The sequence below is a fragment of the Nothoprocta perdicaria genome, unplaced genomic scaffold (genome assembly GCF_003342845.1).
Source record: "Nothoprocta perdicaria isolate Ctin4 unplaced genomic scaffold, notPer1 scaffold_113, whole genome shotgun sequence".
Classification (NCBI taxonomy): domain Eukaryota; kingdom Metazoa; phylum Chordata; class Aves; order Tinamiformes; family Tinamidae; genus Nothoprocta; species Nothoprocta perdicaria.
Window position 1 is genome coordinate 501,484 of NW_020454239.1, and position 19,844 is coordinate 521,327.

Genomic DNA, 19,844 nt, shown 5'->3' on the forward strand with positions numbered 1-19,844 from the left:
AACTTTACTTTCCTTCAAATAACGAACCCCACAGTTGACAGCATTAGTTTGTCACTGACTCTGCATTTTGGATCTGGTAGTTGTGTAAAGCTGCTGCAGTTGGGCAGACCTGAGAGGAAAAGGAGGGGGAACTGGAGGGGCCTGACGCAGCCCAGCTGCTGAGGTGAGAGCCGCGCTGCCAGGACACACCTGCACCTAACAGCACCTCGTGTGACTCACGGCAAGTGCAGCTGTCACTTCCCAACAAGCTTCCGTCACCTAGAAATGGGGACAGCATCAGGTTGTTTCCTGTACCATTTTGCAGAGGGGAAGGATGCAGCGCTTTGGAGACGACTCAAAAACMAAGAAGCTCCTTTTCTGTTGTTCTGGGTGTTTTTGTTGTCTGTTTCTGTTGTCCTTCCCATTTGAGCTTGGCTACCTTGCACAGAGCAGAGCGGGGTGGCTGGAGCTCCGGCTGCCTCCCGTGTGCTGCACGCCCAGTACCATGTTCTTGTTTTGTTTGTGTCAGCTGGTTTTTCCCTTTTGTGTTCCTGGGGCTTGGTTATATGCAGGTACACGAGGCACATAGAATTACAGTGTTCTCAAATGACATGGAGAGCAAACGTGGAAGGTCTGTTACCCTGTGTACTACCCCGGTAGCCCTGCCTGCCAGGGAGTAAGGCTCCTGTTAAGGTAGAGGGGGCTCCAAGGGAAATTTACTACAAGATATTAGTAATTTTTCCTTTATACCCAATTATTGCTAATTGCAATCTGTAGTGTTATAGAATTTATTTTGGTTTGTGAAGTATGTGCTGTGCTTTTAAAAAAAACTAAATGTGTCTGTCTCTTCAATGAGATAGTAACATTTTTCTCTATGAAAAGTGCAGTCATATCTCAGCCTAGTACAGAAAATAAAATTACTGCTTGACCTTATGCACTCTATTTTGTGGACAAATCAACATATACTGAAGATCTGAGAGAGGAACAGCAACATCCTTACACAAGTCAAGYAGCAGAAAGAAAAGTCAGTGCTGGTTTTTGATTTTGCTGGATTTTAGCATTTTATCAAATTCACAGGCGAATTTAAAGGTGTAATTCTTAGGTCTATATGTGTGTGTCTATCCCTAAGCGCGACCRGGTCCTGTTAGGCGCAGCTGGGAGCGCGGCCTGCGCCGCGGCGCCCCCTGGCGGCGCCCGGCAGCGCCGCCCGCCCCTGCCCGCCCTGCTGAGAGCCGCTGCCCATCTCCTCTCCTCGCAGGGGCGGCTTTGAGGGAGTTTATGGACTCCTTTGATTAGATTTTGCCCTAAACTTGTATAGGAAAGACTTAAGAGCAGACCAGTTCTTTGCTGAAATAATGTATGGGAAATGCACCTGTTTTTCCACTTGTAAATGCAATAAGCGGCAGCAGCTGTGGATTCAGGACTTAGTGACTCGATACTAAGTAGTAGGTATTTGAGTGACAACTCTTTGTTCTTTGGTCCTGCTAGCATGTGATTATCATAATTCTATATGCAGAGTGGATTTTTCTTTTTTTTTTTTTTCCCCTAATACAGCCTTCGAAGCAGAGAAGATGAGAGAACAACTAAACCAGGAGCTGTCTCCACACCTGTGAAGAATGCAGAAGATGCTTCCAAAACTGTGGAAGAGGTGGCAGTTGAAAGAACTGAAAAGCAAACTCCACCACTTCCAGGTAAAAACATTACCAGTGAAGATGGACACCATTGCATAGCTATGGAAGATTTCTTAGAAAATCTTAAAACAGATAAAGCTATAGTTACTTCAGCCTGTTAGGAATTGTCTTTGGGAACAGTGCTTTCTAAAATGCTTCTGAACTGCTTTGTTATTGTAGTGCAGTGTTGTTGTAACTGCAGTCATGGATGAAGAAGCCATTATAGAAAGTGCTGCAATTAATAATAAAAAGAAAATAGAGGGATTCTTCTTTTTGTCCTAAGGCAATGTATAAGCTAAGTGACAACAGATGAAAGCCAGTTGCAGAACAGTGAGGGAAAAGGCTAGACCAGACACTGGTCTGAGCAGCTTTTAGGTTTCTTAGGGTTTAAAGAATAGACCTTTGGAGAATTCGGAAGCAGATGAAGAGAAACTGTGCAAGTTTAAAGGTAGTTGCTCTGGCAAGGCAGGGTAGAAAGACAAGAATCATTTTCAAGCTTGAAAATAATTAAAAACTTAAGGGATTAGCAACAAGACTATATGTGAAGGATTCAGTAGCTCAGAAAGGAGCTGAAGAGCTTGGATGGAAGGAGATCTCTGGAGAAAGAGGTAAGCCAAGCCAAAAAATAAAGATGCTATTCAAATTTGTCTTTACAGATGAGATTRGCTTTATATGATGTGTAGTCTGGAAGAGTTCTTACATGCATAGACTGAAAGAGGTGTAATAAAGAGTTTATCCTTTAATAGCAATACAGAAAGCTGCAAGGAAATGAGGATCTTTCAAGGACTAATGGGAATGTAGTTAGGTGGGATTGATTGTGTCAAGGAAGAGTGGAGGGAGAGTGCTCCGAGCTTTGGCTAGGAAGGGATCAGCGGCGTGCAGGGAGGTGGGGCCGTAAGGGCAGGCCCCATTATAGAAGGTAATAAAACTGCCATCCAGTCCCAAACTGGTCCATTCAAATGAGCTCAAATTTGACACAAGGCAGTAGGGTAGCTGGAAAAAGCAGATGTGTAAATTGTTGTTACACGGACAACAGCCTGGCAGATAAAAGTCTCTGTTAGCCAAAGCTACGAGGCAAAAGGAGGTAGTTTCTTCCCATAGATGCCAGCAGAGTCCTAGTAAGTTCTTCTTGGCAGGAAGAACTTGCACAAGACAACATTAAGCACTAAAGTCAGCCAGGTAGATTAAATGGAGCATTGCTTCTAGAGTTCGGGTTAGTTTCGTTTCAATAATTAAAGAATGCTTGTGGGGAGAGAGGCAGTGGAAAATAAGCAAGTAGCAACAGGCACATTGAGGTGAGAAGATGGGAGAGAAGGGTTTAGAATGGGCTTGAGGGTTTATAGTCCTTGCAGTTTTACAGTATATAGAATACTCAATACACTGAGGCATTAAGGAAATACTGGGGTTTTTGCTACAGTGGTAACTAGACCAGGAACATTCCTGTTTTAAATGACAAGTCTCTTCTGTTCTAAGCTGTTAATACGTAATTTTTAATTAAATGCGAGTGGGTAGCCATTCAGTAAGGGCTAATGAAGAAGGCATTAGGATGTTAATGCTTTGCTTTCTTACCTTTAAAAGACCAAGTAGACACCTCAAAACTTTGGTATTTTAACAGAGCCAAAGCCAGTGTATGCACAAGGAGGACAGCCAGACGTGGATTTACCAGTCAGTCCATCTGATGGTCCTTTACCCAATTCAACCCATGAGGATGGAATGCTTCGGTAATGTAACTCACAGTCTGACTCTCTTGCTTGGTTCTTGAGAGCCAAGCTTTTGTCCAAGGTGATGATTAAGGCTCCTATGAGTCTGTTAACAGCTGCAGTCAATCTGCCATTATTGGTATGCTTACTGTAATAAGCTCTGATTGAAGCAATAGGCAAATTACTACTTGGCTTATTTCTAGAATCTCAAATTTACTAGCATATTTTATGCTGTTTTGCTTCTGATGGATTATTTCCCGAATCTCTAGGCCAAGCATGAAGCTGGTAAAATTCAAAAAAGGAGATAGCGTGGGCTTGCGACTCGCTGGTGGCAATGACGTTGGCATATTTGTAGCTGGCGTGCTGGAGGACAGCCCTGCAGCCAAAGAAGGATTAGAGGAAGGAGATCAGATTCTCAGGGTATGTCAAAATTGTTAACAGTACAAAGATTGTAACCTATCAAAGTGTGTGTTGGTAGTATCAAATACATTGCTGTTTATAGTTTGTATTATTTTTAGGTAATACAGTTAATAGGTAAATACAGTTAAATTTAGATATTTATTAAAAAAAACCCCAAAACAAAACAACTTCAGCCTAGTTGATTAGGTTTTTTTCTGCTGCAGGTATCTTACTAACTTTCTGTAGAAAACAACTGAGGAGTATAAACCAAATCTCTAGAGACTTTAGAATTACTTTTAAAAATGTTTAATGAATGCATATAATAATTGTCATCCAACCTGGTGGTCAGGCTATGGTTAGTGACCAAATATTAGACCAAAGACAAGTACTAATTTACTGGAAAAGTCATGTGGTGTATCTTTGGTCTACTCCATATGTTTGGAATACTGCATATGTGGCAACCAAAACCATGTAATGCTTGGCTTGACTGGTGTTTCTGGATGCTCCATAATCCCAATCTAAAGAACACAAAATGAATGATACCTAATATTCTAGAAACTGTACTTTTATCTAGGACTAGGTTATGTCTATTTAGAGATGCAGAAGCATCTTGAATGCACACTTTTAGTGTGTGTTTGTTAAATTGAATAAACAGCCTTAACGATAAGCTAATTCATATCTTGCAGTGTATAGTTGTGTGTCTATTATGATGTATGCTAAATCAAACTGATTACTTGATTGATACCAGGTAAACAACGTAGACTTCACAAATATCATCAGAGAGGAAGCTGTCCTTTTTTTGCTTGACCTTCCAAAAGGGGAAGAAGTAACCATTTTGGCGCAGAAGAAAAAAGATGGTAATTATCTTGTATTTTAGGAGCAAGTGGGGCTGCTTTGGAACCAGATTAAAAAGTATGACTAATATGGAGGGTCTTTTGGCCTGGGTACGATTGTTACCTTAACTTTTTTTCTTTAGATTTGAGATGGGTTACTGTTTCAAATGGAGTAGAGAATTGATGTGGTAGTAATAAAAAATAAATAGTATCTGACAAAAGTATTGGTAATAAATGTTTGGAAAGCATGGAGGGGAGATAAGAAAGGGCTTACCATAGTTCTGCACTTGAAAATAAGTGGAGATGCAGCTTTATGCTGATGCACATGTACATACATGTGCAAAAACTTTCTYGGTATGTTTTCCTTCAGGGGAACTGAATTAAAGCACCACAGTTTTGTCAGAAAAAGGACAATTTCTTTGCATTGTTTAATGTTAGTAGTTTGGCTGCTTAAAATAGAGAAGCTCTGGGATGTTAAGACTTGTTAAAATAATTCCTTGTGTTTTAAACAAGGAGAATCCAGATGAGGCAGTGCTTTGAGTAATTCATATGAGCCTTAGCACATAAGCTGAACTTGCAGAACACAACATGTCCTGGGGTTTCATTCTCTTTCAGTTTACCGTCGCATTGTTGAGTCTGACGTAGGAGATTCTTTCTATATCCGAACTCATTTTGAATATGAAAAGGAATCTCCGTATGGACTGAGCTTCAACAAGGGTGAAGTCTTCCGCGTGGTGGACACGCTGTACAATGGCAAACTGGGTTCCTGGCTGGCCATTCGAATTGGCAAGAACCACAAGGAAGTCGAGAGAGGCATCATACCGAACAAAAACAGGCACGATTTTAAAGCAATTTTCAAAGAGCCATTTTTTAAGTACTCTTATAAATTCTGTATTTGTGTAATGATATACCTGATCTGCAGGGCACTTTAGTTCACTCAGTTTTCTGACATTTTAATAAACAAAATTGAAACCTAAAACAAAATGTATTTGCATCATACAGATCTGCTTTAAACTCTTTATAGTCCACACAAAACTAGCGTAGAATTTTCCTCAGTCTGAGAGAGGATTCAYCTAGACAAAGCCTTCAGAAGATGGCATTAGCCTAAGTAGTTCAACCTTCTTAATCTCTAATATAGAAGCAAGGAAAACTTGCTTCAGAGGGTCAGGTTGTTATAGTAGTGAGCTTGCTAGTCAGGCATTGCTTTAGCAAGCTGACTGGTTTGGGATGTGTTGTTCTGCAGAGCTGAGCAGCTGGCTAGCGTGCAGTACACACTCCCGAAGACGGCCGGGGGAGATCGAGCAGACTTCTGGAGGTTCCGGGGTCTGCGCAGCTCCAAAAGAAACCTTCGGAAAAGCAGAGAGGACCTTTCTGCCCAGCCTGTCCAGACCAAGTTTCCTGCCTATGAAAGGGTTGTTCTTCGGGAAGGTATGCCTTTGTTCTTAGTATCATTGTAGCAGGTTGACAGAGATGTGGGATTTGCTTTCTTTAAGTTGGTTATTTAAGAGTTTCTTGCACTTACTTTAAGTGATTATGCTTTAATCTCTTTTTTTCTGTTAATTCTAGCTGGATTTCTCAGACCTGTAACGATTTTTGGTCCAATAGCTGATGTTGCACGGGAGAAACTTGCTAGAGAAGAGCCAGATATTTTTCAAATTGCAAGTAAGTGTCAGGTCCAATTTTTTGTCCTTGTAAAATAGACTTTTTTTAAGTTAGATTCTTTTTATGTTGTTACTTTAACCATTAATCTTTTAACAAGACTTTGACAAGCCACATTGAATTGGAGTACTGTGTTCAGTTCTGGGCACCCCGGTATAGGAAGGACGTGGAGCTTCTGGAGAGGGTCCAGAGAAGGGCAACCAGGATGATTAAGGGAATGGAACATCTCTCGTATGAAGAGAGGCTGAGTGAGCTGGGCCTGTTTTCTCTGGAGAAGAGACGGCTCAGAGGGGATATGATWAATATGTATAAGTTCAGGAAGGGAGAATGCAGGGAGGAAGGGGACARGCTGTTCTCACTGGTGGCCAGCGATAGGACGAGGGGTAATGGCCACAAGCTGAARCACAAGAAGTTCCGTCTCCAGGTGAGGAGCAACTTCTTTACTGTTAGGGTGACAGAGCAGTGGAACAGGCTGCCCAGGGAGGTCTCTCCTACTCTGGAGGTCTTCAAAACCCGCCTGGATGCCACCCTGTGCCACATGCTCTAGGTGTGCCTGCTTGAGCAGGAAGGTTGGACTAGATGATCTGTAGAGGTCCCTTCCAACCTTAAATATTCTGTGAATCTGTGAATGTCAGCTGTTTCAGTAGTTGATTGATATTTTCTGAATACAAAAAAAAAAAAAAATCAGTTCTGTAACCTCCTCAAGCTTCATTGGAAATCAGTAAATTTTTAGTATGTTATTTCTGAATGATTTGGCCAGGGTAAATACTTGTGACTTTTATGGCCAAATCAGAGGTGATATTTTAATTTCTGTATTTTTAGTTTAGAGATGTATTTTCAAATCTAATGGATATTCTGAGCTAGGAAATTATTTGTTTTATCTTAATGAAGGGATGTGTAATATATTGTAAATTTACTACAGTTTTTTTATTGTGTCTTTCTTACTAGAAAGTGAACCAAGAGATGCTGGTACTGACCAACGTAGTTCTGGCATTATTCGTCTTCACACTATAAAACAGATTATTGATAGGGTAAGTTTCTTATCACTGTACTTCTAGCATACCACCACAAATTTTAAAAGTGAGCTAGAATAGATTTGAACCAATATTAGTTAAGTTCAGTGTTTTTATTTGAGATGTAAATCACATTAGTGATTTTGCTTTAAAAATACTTCACTTTGGCCTAATTTAAGCAGTGAGATAAAGTACTGTTTTTATGCAAGTGATTTAAAAGATTATATATATWTTTTTAAATATGAGCTTTGTAAAGAAACATGCCACTTAGAATCCCCAGGTTACTTTCTTATGAACTTGTGTTATCTCTGTAAGTTGAAAGAGACTTCAGACTTGCTCACAAATGCCTTGCATAATGGTTGATGTTCTGGCAGACTGTACAAAGTTCTGCAAACTGGAAAACTCTGTTGAATTTTCTGCAGAATCTTTGATTAAAAATAAAAAAGGATAGGGAGGCAGAAAGGCCAAGAGTTTATGCAAACCTTTCAAGTAKGGTGGAACATTAGGGCAAGGAAGCTCTTGTATCTCTGCATTATGCTGTGTTGTGTTATAGGCTCTTGGACCCTTTGTGGCTCTACACTCTTGCTCCCTGGTTTCTTTTCCACCTTTTTATTATCTCTGTGTGCTGGAAGTGCTTCTAGGCTTTTTCTAGGAGTTTTTCTTCCTCGTCATTAATGCTGTTTTAAGCAGCTTCCTTTTTCATATAAAGCTAATACGTGACATTGCAGCTAGGATTCGATGCTTTATTTGAATCCCACCTTTGCACACACCCCCATCTCCAACTAATTTATAAGGTAGTAATTTGACAGCAGCTTTTTGTGGGAAGAATGGGGCAAAGGGTCTGTCTTTTGGTCTAACTTCTTCCTTCAATCTACTTTCATTAATATCCTGGAACCCTCCTGATATTAGTTCATGAGTCTCTACTCTMCTTTTCCTACTTTAAAACTTTCTGAAATCCTGCAACAGAGAAAACCTATTCCAGCAGCAGAGTAGGACAGCTATGTGGGGCGTGTGTGTGTAAGCGAAATCTTAGAGGATGAAAGTTGGCCAAGTGCTTACATTCAGAAAATTGATTTCTTGGATGGAGGTGTGGACTAGGTCTTGATTCTTGACTTAAAATCGTTTGTTTCTTCCTGTTAGCAAAAAACTTTAATGCCCTCTTGCACTTTCTGCGTGCTTAAGACTTGCTTTACAAGGAGCTAAACACTAGAAATCTCTAAGTTAGGCAGTCAATCCTGCAATTCTAAACAATCCTAAAGTTTGTGTACCCGTGTAGCCTGGTATTGGAATTGCTTTGCCTTTATTCAAAGGGGAAAAGAGCTTAAAACAATGGATTCAGTAAAGATAACACAAAACAAATATGCAGAGGTGATTTTTTTAATATATGTTGTAGAATTTGAAAGCCTCACTCCTTTTTTTTCTTTTTTTTGTCTCTGTATTTTGTTATAACAGGACAAACATGCTTTATTAGATGTCACTCCAAATGCAGTGGACCGTCTGAATTATGCCCAGTGGTATCCCATTGTAGTGTTCTTGAACCCTGATTCTAAGCAGGGTGTAAAGACCATGAGAATGAGGTTGTGCCCAGAATCACGAAAAAGTGCCCGAAAGCTTTATGAAAGAGCTCACAAGCTACGCAAAAATAATCATCACCTCTTTACGAGTAAGTCATTTGAAAGAAATAGTGTGAAAGAAATTTGAAAGTCATTTGAAAGAAATAGTGATATAACTGGGATGAATGAGGGAAATGGGTTTAGAATATCTGCCTTCCTTGCTGATTTCAACAGTGGTTTCTGTATGCAATTGCTATAAACTAATTGCTATTTACAGCTGCTCTTAGTGCTGGGTGTTAGTATTTCCCTTTTTTGTAAGCTATTCAAGCTTTGAAAACTACAATACTGAAATAATAAGCTTAAGTTTATTAAAGCACTTCTATTGTTAGAAGTGCTAACGTGCATTAGTTGCTCTGTATGCACTTCGTCTGGCTTCTGTCTTGTTCATCAAATGTGTTCCCTGCACTTGGACCACCTGAGGTCGAGCAGGTGCTGACTTGTTCAGGCTCCAGTTGTTCAGTAGGTCATTGGTAGGTGCTTGATTTAAACACAACTGCATAAGCATGAAGAGATCTAGAATAACAAAATGACTTTTTAAACAGTTGTTTAAACAGATTAAGTCTCATTTTATTCAAAATTTAACTAGGTTGTTTTTATCCAGCAAAACGGCCCAAAACACATAAGACCTTAGCTTCACATTTCAGAGTACTTTCAGTACTACAGTATTTCAGTGATACAAATCCTTCCCCAAATTCTGCCAAAATCCTAACTCAAACTAACCTTTTATACTTCTAGCTACCATTAACTTGAATTCAATGAATGAAGGCTGGTATGGAGCTCTCAAAGAAGCCATTCAACAACAGCAGAACCAACTGGTGTGGGTTTCGGAAGGAAAGGTAAGCAGTATAATAACTATGTTTGGGGAGACGTGACAAAACCGTAGTGATAAAATTTGTGTGTGTGTGTTGCCCCCTCCCACGCCAGTGTTTCAGATCAGGCTTGTCAAATTATTGTTTTTTTCCCACTTGCTTGAATTTTTTTTGCCTTCCTGAGCATCATGTTATGCTGTGCACAATTGATTTCTCCTCTCGTGAAACTAACATTAAAAGGAAGGGCAAMTGCAAGTTAGCCAAGGGTGATTCCATTAGTGCTCTATGTTTCTGGATATTTGGACTGACTATTTCTACTCGAACAGAACTCCTTTCAGTTTTTCACCTATCTTCAAATTGCTTATTCCAGTGTGTATTTTAAAGGTAGTTACCAAAAAGTTAGCAAAACGGTAACTTTTCCAGATGCCTCTATCTATCAACTCTCTCCTACCTTGCACTGACACGTATCAGACCCCTTAGTAAAATGATTTGAAGAACTAGATTACAGAAGAGGCTTCTGGACAGAAGCTTTCAACAACTGTAGCCTTATTTCCTTCYTGCATTGTGTTCAAAATTGTCCAATTTTTAGTGCAGTTGTACTGCTAGACTTTGAATAACAGCAATTAAGTTTTGAATACCAGACTTGCTACCGTGAATCAGAAAACCATTGAAACTTTTTCATTCTATAAAAATAAGTACTTCATAGTTTTACACTGTAAGAAAAAGAATGTTCCTTGAGAAGTTATTTCAGTAAACATTTACACTTCAATTTTCCTCAACGCAGGCAGATGGTGCTACAAGTGATGACCTTGACTTACATGATGACCGCCTTTCTTACCTCTCAGCTCCTGGTAGTGAATATTCTATGTACAGTACAGACAGTAGGCATACATCTGATTATGAAGACACAGATACAGAAGGAGGTGCTTATACTGATCAGGAACTGGATGAAACTCTGAATGATGAGGTTGGGACTCCTCCTGAATCAGCTATTACCCGTTCCTCTGAGCCTGTCAGAGAGGATTCCTCTGGAATGCATCATGAAGCTCAAACCTACCCTCCTTATGCATCTCAAGCTCAACCACAGCCAAATCTCAGAATAGATTCTTCAGGATTTAAAACAGCTGCTTCYCAGGCGGTAAGAAAATACTTTTATACACTGACCATTATACATTTACTTCAGGTTGCCAGTTCTCTTGAGCAAGTAACTTGTGTTTGTTCCGCTTACTTTTGGTGTAAGTATGTACCGGAATCTCCCAACACATTGGTAAGTAACACATTGCAGTGAAGTGGGGAATCAGCTTCTCCTATGTCAGTGACTTATTATGACAGAAGGGGGATTGAAGTCCCATTCTGCTGTTTGTTCAAATGTTCTGCTCTTTTCATGTTTGCCATAATGAATTTCTGGAAGTGTTAGTGCATGGTATTTGCAGTACACCTCATTCTATGTGTAGCTGATTAGTTGATCAAAACATCATTCAAAGTATTATTGATATGAATCAAAGTCAGGTGGTTATTCAGTAGCAGCATATTTAAAATATTTTAAACACTTCACAGAAAGCAGAAGCCTCACCTGCAGTCCCTTACCTTTCCCCGTCGCCTGAATCAAACCCTGCAACCTCATCAACTTCTGCAGTAAATTCTGTAAACCTAACTAATGTCAGACTGGAGGAGCCTCCCCCTGCTCCTTACAACTCTTACCAACCACAAGCGGGCCCCTCAAGAACATCAAGTACTGAGGGAGCTCATATAGTGCTCAGAGATCAAGAGCCATCATCCTTATCGCCGCACATAGACCCAGCAAAGGTACCTGTGCTGCACTGTTGCGCTGCCTTCCTGCTGTACATCAAGCTGGCACATGATCCCTTTTGGTTTGCCCCTGGCTGGAGAATCCTTTTATTTTTTTTCCCCGCTAAGAGATCATGCAGTTTACAGCAAGCAAAGCATCCAAATCGCTAAGCATTAGCTAACATTTTGCGTGCATGGCTTCAAACTGTGTTTTTCAGTTCTTCTAAAGAAAAAAATATTTGAAATGAAAAGGCTGCCTTCTGTGTTTTGATTTTACTTTGTGTGTCACTTTTTTAGCTTTCTGCTGTTTATTCATGAGGCTTTGTGAAAAATTTGTTCTTTCCCCTAAATGACTTTATTTTTTTAGATATGTCTGTGCGCTTTAATTTGTGTGAGAAGTGGTTGATCATGAAGATAAATCCAATATATAGGGTGACCTTAAATGCCTCCTAGCTGTGCTGGAGTTGATGTTAATATATAAACCAATCAATGCTGTTCCCCCTCTCTCCTTCCTTCAAATCAACCCCCAAGACAGCCAAGATCAGTAAATGTTATTTTTTGCCTTTCTCTTTCGATTATATTTTCTCTTGAATATAGGACTCGAAGGAATTTCTTGAATCACCAAGTTCAGCTTCCTGTGATTGCAAACAACTGCATCATGATCCTGATTCTAAACAAAATTAAGGCCAATATTTAAAACTTAAATTTGCTTTAATATGACAGCTGGCTGCAGTTGCTCTTCATTTCAAATGAAAAACATATTGCCTTTTTTAAACAGGTATACCGAAAGGATCCKTACGTTAGTGAAGAAGCATCCAGACAAAGCTACGTCTTGAAACAGCCAACTATTAATCACCCAGGACAGAGACAAGAAAGAGACCCAAATCTGATGTATGAATCTCAGGCTCAGTACGCAGAGAAGCAACCAAGCAGGGAGTATGAGCAGTCAACATATAGATATGATTCTACAAACTATGTAGATCAGTTTTCTCGTGGTTACGACCCTCGCCTTCATTACGATGACCGCGTTCCTCCTTATGAGGAGCACTGGTCATATTACGATGAAAAGCAGCCCTACCAACCAAGAACAGCTTATGACAACCAACCTCCTCGGGATCTTGACTCCAGACAGAACACAGAGGAGAGCACGGAACGGAGCTATTACCCTGCACAACCTCGTTTTGAGGAGCCACCTCCGATGAGTTTTGATGGGAGACCTCGCTATGAGCATGCCCCTAAGAATTTCAGCTTACCACAAGTGCGATATGAAGATCAACACCCTTCAGGCTATGATACGCATGGTAGATATAAGCCAGAAGCTCAGCCATACCCTTCAGCCATATCTCGATCTCCTGAATCGAAGCAGTACTTTGATCCACATATGAGGGGCTATGAACAAGGTCCTCCCCAAGCTTATAACGCTAAAGCTGGACAATTTGAGCCCTCTCATACTACTTCAGGTATTTCTCTTCCTCCTCCACCATCATCACAAACCAAACCAGAGGTTTTGCCTTCTAACAGTAAGCCACTGCCTACACCACCATCTCTAACAGAGGAAGAAGAAGATCCAGCCATGAAACCACAGTCTGTGCGAAGTAGAGTTAAGATATTTGAAAGAAGGAGATCACCATCTTTGGAAAAAATGAAGGATCCAAATGATACATCTGCTGTCAAGGTAAGTCATTTAAGCTTTCACTCCTTGCTCTTGTTAATGAAGTTATTACAACATTAGTAGTAAAATGTTGTCTAGGAGAGAAACCTGCTGCTGTGGAATGCTGCCTTAGCAACCTGATTGTGCTGTGCTTTAAAAGCAGAAACTGAAAGCTTTCACTATGGTTATTTTGCTGTGCTAAACCCTCCCTGTGGGTGTAGGGAGATAGGATTTTTTTTTWAAACTAGTCTTTTTCTGCAGAGCCTTTATCTCTTACCTTAAAGAAATGCTTCTCTATTTTTCTGAATATTAGAATSGTAAAAAATATGCTGTGCTTCTCTTTACAGCCTCCAGAACTAGCACCTAAACCTACGCTCCCAGCTGTGAGTGCTCCAAAACCAACTTCTCAAAGCCAGTATGAACATGACAAAACAACTTACAGGTAGATACACAGCTGATAGTTAACTTGAGCTTCTAATATGGGATTAGATTGTAAACACCAGACTTCTTACTGGTTCCAACCTGAAGCTGCAGACTGTAGAGTGTATCAGTACAATTTCTGTGTCAGTAACAAGGTTGCAAAGGTGATTGACAAGGACGTGATGATTCTCCTGGGTGGCATCCTATGTTCCCAGCATTTTTAAGAAAATGATTAATTTAGAAAAGACAGAAGTGTGAGAGAAATAATGTCTTTTTAATTTCCATACTTGAAGAATAGATATAGTAGGAGGGAAATAAGGATTTCTTTTCCCTTCATGTTACCACATCATAGTTAATTCATTTGAAGAGTTAAAAGGATAGTGCGTGCAGTTTTTTCTCATCATATGTTACTACATATCATTTACTACAAGTCAGTGGATATTAGTATGTCACATTTCAGAGGCAGCAGTAATGCATATGTATAAAATGACGTGATTCTTATTTCAGTTGCTTTGTTATTAGGTTATAAACCATACTTTTTCCTATAACTTAAGATTTTAAATTGTACAAGGTAACGATATGTTGTTTTCCCTGAGTAGGGCCCCAGAACCACAGAGACCTCAAGCAAAGCCCCCGGAAGACATAGTGCGTTCAAATCACTACGATCCTGAGGAAGATGAGGAGTACTATCGCAAGCAGCTCTCGTACTTCGATCGCAGAAGCTTTGAGAATAAGCCATCTGTGCAGGTCCCTGCCAGCCATCACTCTGAGCCCACTAAACCAATACATTCTCAAAATCAGCTGAACTTTACTAGTTACGCTAAGTAAGTTATATTGATGGTCTTTAGTTTGTTTTTGTTTTGATATAAATTAGAAAAAGTGAAGCTCATACATGAAATTTTTTTCCAAGAGTTTCCAGAACTTACTACTTTCATTTTTGCAGTRCGTAACAGAAGGTGTTTTCTTAATATAACTCACTATCAGTGACTAAACCATCTTTCAAAGCAGAGGTTTCTGTTCATTTAAATTCTGCATTAATTTATTCTGCAGAGAGACTTCTACAAACTAGCTCTGTTTGCAACTAGAAGACAGGACTTACGGGGGATGTCACTGAAGCTCGAAGTTAACTGATGATGGAAACACTTGCTTCCCTTGTTTTACTTCTAGGTTTGGAACACTGATACAGAAATTGTGTGGAAGCTTAAATGCTGGCATAGGTAAAGAATCACCTGTCTCTGGAGGTTTTGTGTCAATACTCTCCACAGTTATGTAAATAATTTGCAGGTGTTCTACATTTGGGTCACAGCAGCATGATTTAGCTGTGGAAAACTATCTCATCTTGCTGCAAGCAGTCCAAAATTCAGGTCTCTTGAAGAGTTGGGTTGCTCTTCATGTCTGGACTATTCTAATCTAGTTGAAAAACTGGCAAACTAAATGGAGCTGAAGTCTTTGCAGTGAAATAGTCAGGTGATTGACTGATGTTTCTTTTAGTTTTTGGAATGTATTTTCAAGCTTTTTCATACAGCTCACCATATTCCAGTGCTTATCTGAAGGATATTTCCCATTTTAGTTGTTATCATTTATATGTTAGGGAAGGAATTAGATGTGTCTAGTAATCTGTGAGCAGTTGTGATCCTCCATTGATGATGATTTTCTTCCTTTATKGGCCCTGTATCTTGACAGAAAAAATAGAATCTATCTATCTTGCTCTCTAGATGTCCTAGCAAGGGGCCTTTTAAAGACAAAAACCAATGTCTTGGGAGGAATTATGCATTGCAGTAGTTTTGGGACTGGTTTCTCTACCTGTCAATGCAACAATCCCAGTAGATAGACAATTTGCAGTCTTAGACAGCTGAATTGCTGTAGTAAATATAAAGCTTTAAGTGGAATTTGTAAATGTTCAGTGGTAATTGCAAAGATTYTTAAGCTCAAGTAGATTATTGTAAGATTTCATTATACACTTACCTTCTACGATGCTGCCAAGAATACTGAAAAACATGARCATAACTCCTGTTTGAGAATAATTCTTCTCTGCTTGCACGTAGTGCTCCTGTCGGCTGTAACACGTTCTTTGGCTTCTCTGTTCTAGTTTTGTGTGTTGCGAGTTAGAGAATGACTTCAAGGTTTATATCTACAGGGGGTCACACAGAAGTGTCACAAAGAAGTAAAATACTCTTGTGCTCAAGACTAACGCAGTTTCATAGGTCAGAAGACAAAATATTTGGGCTTGCAATATATATATCTGGGAATGCAGTATATGGGTTGCATTTCTTCATGAGGTTTCATCAGAAATGGACAGATATGGGAAACCATAACACCAACTCAAAGGTAGTCAAGTGCARAGGAATAAAGACTGAGAGGTTAATGGTGAAAATGTAAAGAAATTACAAAGCTACTCACTGGAGAAGCACACTGCAGATGACTTGCTTTGAAATACAACACAGCTGCAACCAGAGAAAGCCCATTTTGCAGTTCCTTATGGCCAGCTTTCTGTTCTTACTGGCACTTGCTTATCATTTATCTTCTTTCCAGTGTATTTGTGTGGTAATAACTGCTCTGTTAATGCACTCTTCCAAAAATAGATGCAGAGCTAAGTTGAGGTGATGGTGTAGGAACYGTGAATTACGCAACATCTTCCTGCATAATCTGTATTTTGAGTACAGGGGCAGATTTTATTTATTCATGAATAGTAGCTACCATTTTTTAGTTTTAAATATTAAGCTCTTCAACGCTGATTTTAAATTATGTAAAAAATGGTCTGTGCTATGGAGTAAATTATCTTTGGAATGGATTATGCACTAATTAGTGAAGTTTGTAGTAGATCACTGAATTTTGAGAATAGTCTGATGAAATTTGCAATCAAAGTGCATTACAGAAGTAGATTTAATAGCTTTATCCTTTGTGTGACTGGTTATGAGCACCACAAAGCACATATCTGTAAAGGTACTTCAGTATCTTCTCCAGGTGTCTTCTGTTAGAGTAGAAAGAGAGCTACTTTAGTGATCTCATAGTGGTAGTTCGGATGGATTGTGGATTTGTGATTGGGACTGAAAGGTGTGTGCTATGTATTTAGTGGTAGAATAAGAAGAATCTTCTCTAAATATATGTTTAGAGAAGAATGTGGTCATCTTGCATCTCACAAATGAGTAGTACAAAAGAAACAATATTATGCTCAGTATAGAAAACTGTACATGTTTTTGGATGAGTTGGTAGTGTTACAGAAATATTTATTACAGTTCTACCCTCAGTATGTGATCTGCAGTGTGAACACTACATCATCCTAAGCATGTTAAAAGACTGAAGATTAAGATTAGCATGAATGGGACCATAAATAAAGGAGATTCTGTTAGGATTTGGGATTTCTTAGATCTATTTCTTTTTAATATATCAAATAGCTAAAGAGTAAAGGTAGTGCTATGTTTTTGTTGCTTTATATAACTATCCGTTTGACATACTGGCCAACRCCTGATTTACTGACAGCCTCATATTATAGTGAGGGATCATTGTACAGAAAAGGCCTCATAAGACACGTCGCTGTTCAAGGTAATGTTTTTGTTAGAGTATGAGAAGTGCTAGGATTAACATAAAAAGTATGAAGAAATAACATGCTCAAGATAGAATGACTATTTTTCTTTCATTCTTCTATTGCTGTTTGCTTTGCCATCACCTAGATTACTTGGCTCTTACACTAGCTATGACTACTTGAAAAGGAACATCAAGGGGTAAGACTGCTGTTGATGTGAGGATGTTTTAAGGTGTCCTCTAACTGTTMTATTTCATCACAGGCATTATGTGCACCTAAAATTTTAAAATCATGAATTCTGAAAGTAAGTGCAATATGCTGCATTCCAAAATGACAGGTACTTGCAAAATCAATCACTTTCCAAAAGAAGCTCTTTTGGAGAAATATCTCTAATATATCATCAAGAAATATTTTGAAAACAAGATTTTAAAAAATGTCTACGTTATGCACATAAAGCTAGTGAAGCTTAAGCTGATTGCATTTCTAATTAAGATGGCATTGTTCAAATACTGGGTGTATTTAGAAAAGCTACCCTAGTGGAGCTCGTTTCCCTCGTTCTTGGCTAGTTAGGCTTTTAAACTCCTTGCTTCCCCCACACCCAGTCCCCAAATCCTCCATCTCCAAATTTTACTTTTGGAGATCTGCTAAATTAGAGAAAGGTTTTYTTACCAAAAATATCTCAAGTGAAATTGAAAAATTAAGATTTTTTAGGTAATTACAAAAATACACCTAAAATGTCATCTGCCTTTTGTTTGCCATCTTTGGTTTGTGATACTAATCTTTTTCAAGATTCAATGTTGTCTTGAAATCTATTGTGCTTATTGATGAATGTTTTTATATTTAGAACAGGTTATTAAAGAACATGTGTTTTGATGTTTATAAGAAGAGATGGAAAGCAAATGATCGTAGAAGAAAAAAAATACGGTGAAGGCAAGAACTCAAAATCCCAAGAAAACTGGTCAAATTTATTTATTTATTTATTTATTTCTCCAGGGGGAAGACAAGTGATGTTGAATCAATGGATAGGCCTGGTGAAAAGCGTTACGACTCAGTCCCCCAAGTTACAACTCCTCCTCCTGCTTCTTCAGTACAGTACACGCAGCCTCAGTCAATTAATAGCCCTGTGCTGTCTCTCCCAGCACATCACAAGCCTGCACTTTCTGAGGGTGAGCAGTCTGAAAGTTGACCTCTCTCATGTGTTGTACTTGAATTTGTACTTGAACTTGTGTTTATGCAATTTACAGGGCTGTTCGGAAGTGGCACAGATGTCTTGAGTTACTGCAGAATTTCTACCTATATTAAAGGAAATGGAAGAATGTAGGGATCGCAGCAGAATTGTCATCTGTTAAGGCTTTTAAATATATAAACTTAGACTCATGAACTTTTGATAAAACTGCATAGTTCACTACAATTAAAAGTATTGTTTGAGCACTTTTGGCTATGTTCAAGTTGACTCTTGTGAACTGATTTGGTGATCCTTTTTGCACCTGTGACTTCCAGATGTTAGTCATCATAACTGTTCCATGGTTAGAGATGTCAGCAATGATAGAATAAGATTTCCAGTATTTAAAGATGAATCTCCGTGTGCTGTTGGACTAGACTTCACTAGGCATAGGTAATAGTTCATAGGTTTCTAAAAATARAAGAAAAATAGCTCTGATCATAATATCCTTAGAAGGGATGTCTTGTTCAATTGTAGTTTACAGGTGTATATGTAAGTGCATGTTAGTATTTATATTCTGTTTTTACCATGGTGCAAACTAACTGCATAATTAAAAAGGTTATACTGTTGTATCTAACATAAATGTAACAATACAGATAATTTACCAGAGTGGATGAGGTGTAATAGGAAGGTAGATGATTATATAATTATCTGGGAAATTAAAGACTGAATAAAATGTATTCTTGATGAGACTGGAAAATTCTGATGGCTATTGACCGTTTTTGGTTATGTTTATTTGCATTGCAGTTAACTCTGTGTCGGAGCCTCCTCCACCTCAGAATAAACCAGCAGTTTTCAGATCCTCTAGAGAGGATACCGTGCAGTCCACTTTTTACCCTCAGAAAAGCTTCCCTGACAAAGGCCCCGTTAATGGAACTGAGCAGATTCAGAAAACGGTCACTCCCTCTTACAACCGCTTCACAACCAAACCGTACACGAGCGCTGCCAGGCCGTTTGAGCGCAAATTTGAAAGCCCCAAATTCAACCATAATCTCTTGCCAAATGAAGCTCAACATAAACCAGAGTTGCCATCAAAATCTCCAAACTCTCCTCAACCGATTTTGAAAGCACACGGCTCGTCCCAGCCTCCCGAGTTTGACAGTGGAATGGACACCTTCACTGTACAGGCGGACAAGCCTAAATATCAACCAAATAATGTTAATGCTGTGCCTAAAGCCATTCCTGTAAGGTAAGCACCGTGGCACATGGCCTTGTTTTGCTTCCGTTAGTACATCTTTGAAATATCTCATCAATGAAACCACCAATTTCTTCATTACTCTGCTTCTGACTTTTGTTGATGTCGGCCCATAAGCCAAGATACTTGAAAGATTTCTGCTGTGATTCTAAAATTCTGACAAAGAGCAGCTGGATAGGTATCTAAGATGGGAGTCTTTACTGCCATGTATCCCTGTACGACCTCGTATCTGATTTATCTTTTAAAAACTGGTGTGATTCTTATTTTTCATACTTATCCAGGTAGATGTAAATCATGGTCCTTTTTATTTGTCTCCAGAAGATGTAGATAATATCTAATTATAGTGGTTGCACCAGATTATATTAATTGT

The 19,844-nt window shown here is 39.1% G+C and overlaps 1 protein-coding gene across 2 annotated transcripts in view; it reads left to right on the top strand.

Annotated features, from left to right (window-relative positions):
- TJP1 (tight junction protein 1) overlaps window positions 1-19,844 on the top strand; it is a 174,028-nt gene that overhangs the window by 147,810 nt on the left and 6,374 nt on the right. Inside the window, exons 9-26 of one of the 2 annotated variants that reach the window (XM_026052854.1) lie at window positions 1,534-1,670; window positions 3,265-3,370; window positions 3,619-3,769; window positions 4,497-4,605; window positions 5,197-5,416; window positions 5,825-6,009; window positions 6,148-6,243; window positions 7,189-7,271; window positions 8,706-8,916; window positions 9,602-9,702; window positions 10,460-10,813; window positions 11,233-11,481; window positions 12,242-13,138; window positions 13,462-13,556; window positions 14,134-14,358; window positions 17,206-17,256; window positions 18,051-18,223; window positions 19,027-19,468. In XM_026052854.1, coding sequence (XP_025908639.1) covers window positions 1,534-1,670; window positions 3,265-3,370; window positions 3,619-3,769; window positions 4,497-4,605; window positions 5,197-5,416; window positions 5,825-6,009; window positions 6,148-6,243; window positions 7,189-7,271; window positions 8,706-8,916; window positions 9,602-9,702; window positions 10,460-10,813; window positions 11,233-11,481; window positions 12,242-13,138; window positions 13,462-13,556; window positions 14,134-14,358; window positions 17,206-17,256; window positions 18,051-18,223; window positions 19,027-19,468 — 3,885 coding nt within the window. The remainder of the gene's footprint in view (window positions 1-1,533; window positions 1,671-3,264; window positions 3,371-3,618; window positions 3,770-4,496; window positions 4,606-5,196; window positions 5,417-5,824; window positions 6,010-6,147; window positions 6,244-7,188; window positions 7,272-8,705; window positions 8,917-9,601; window positions 9,703-10,459; window positions 10,814-11,232; window positions 11,482-12,241; window positions 13,139-13,461; window positions 13,557-14,133; window positions 14,359-17,205; window positions 17,257-18,050; window positions 18,224-19,026; window positions 19,469-19,844) is intronic. The other variant, XM_026052844.1, reaches the window with a different exon arrangement.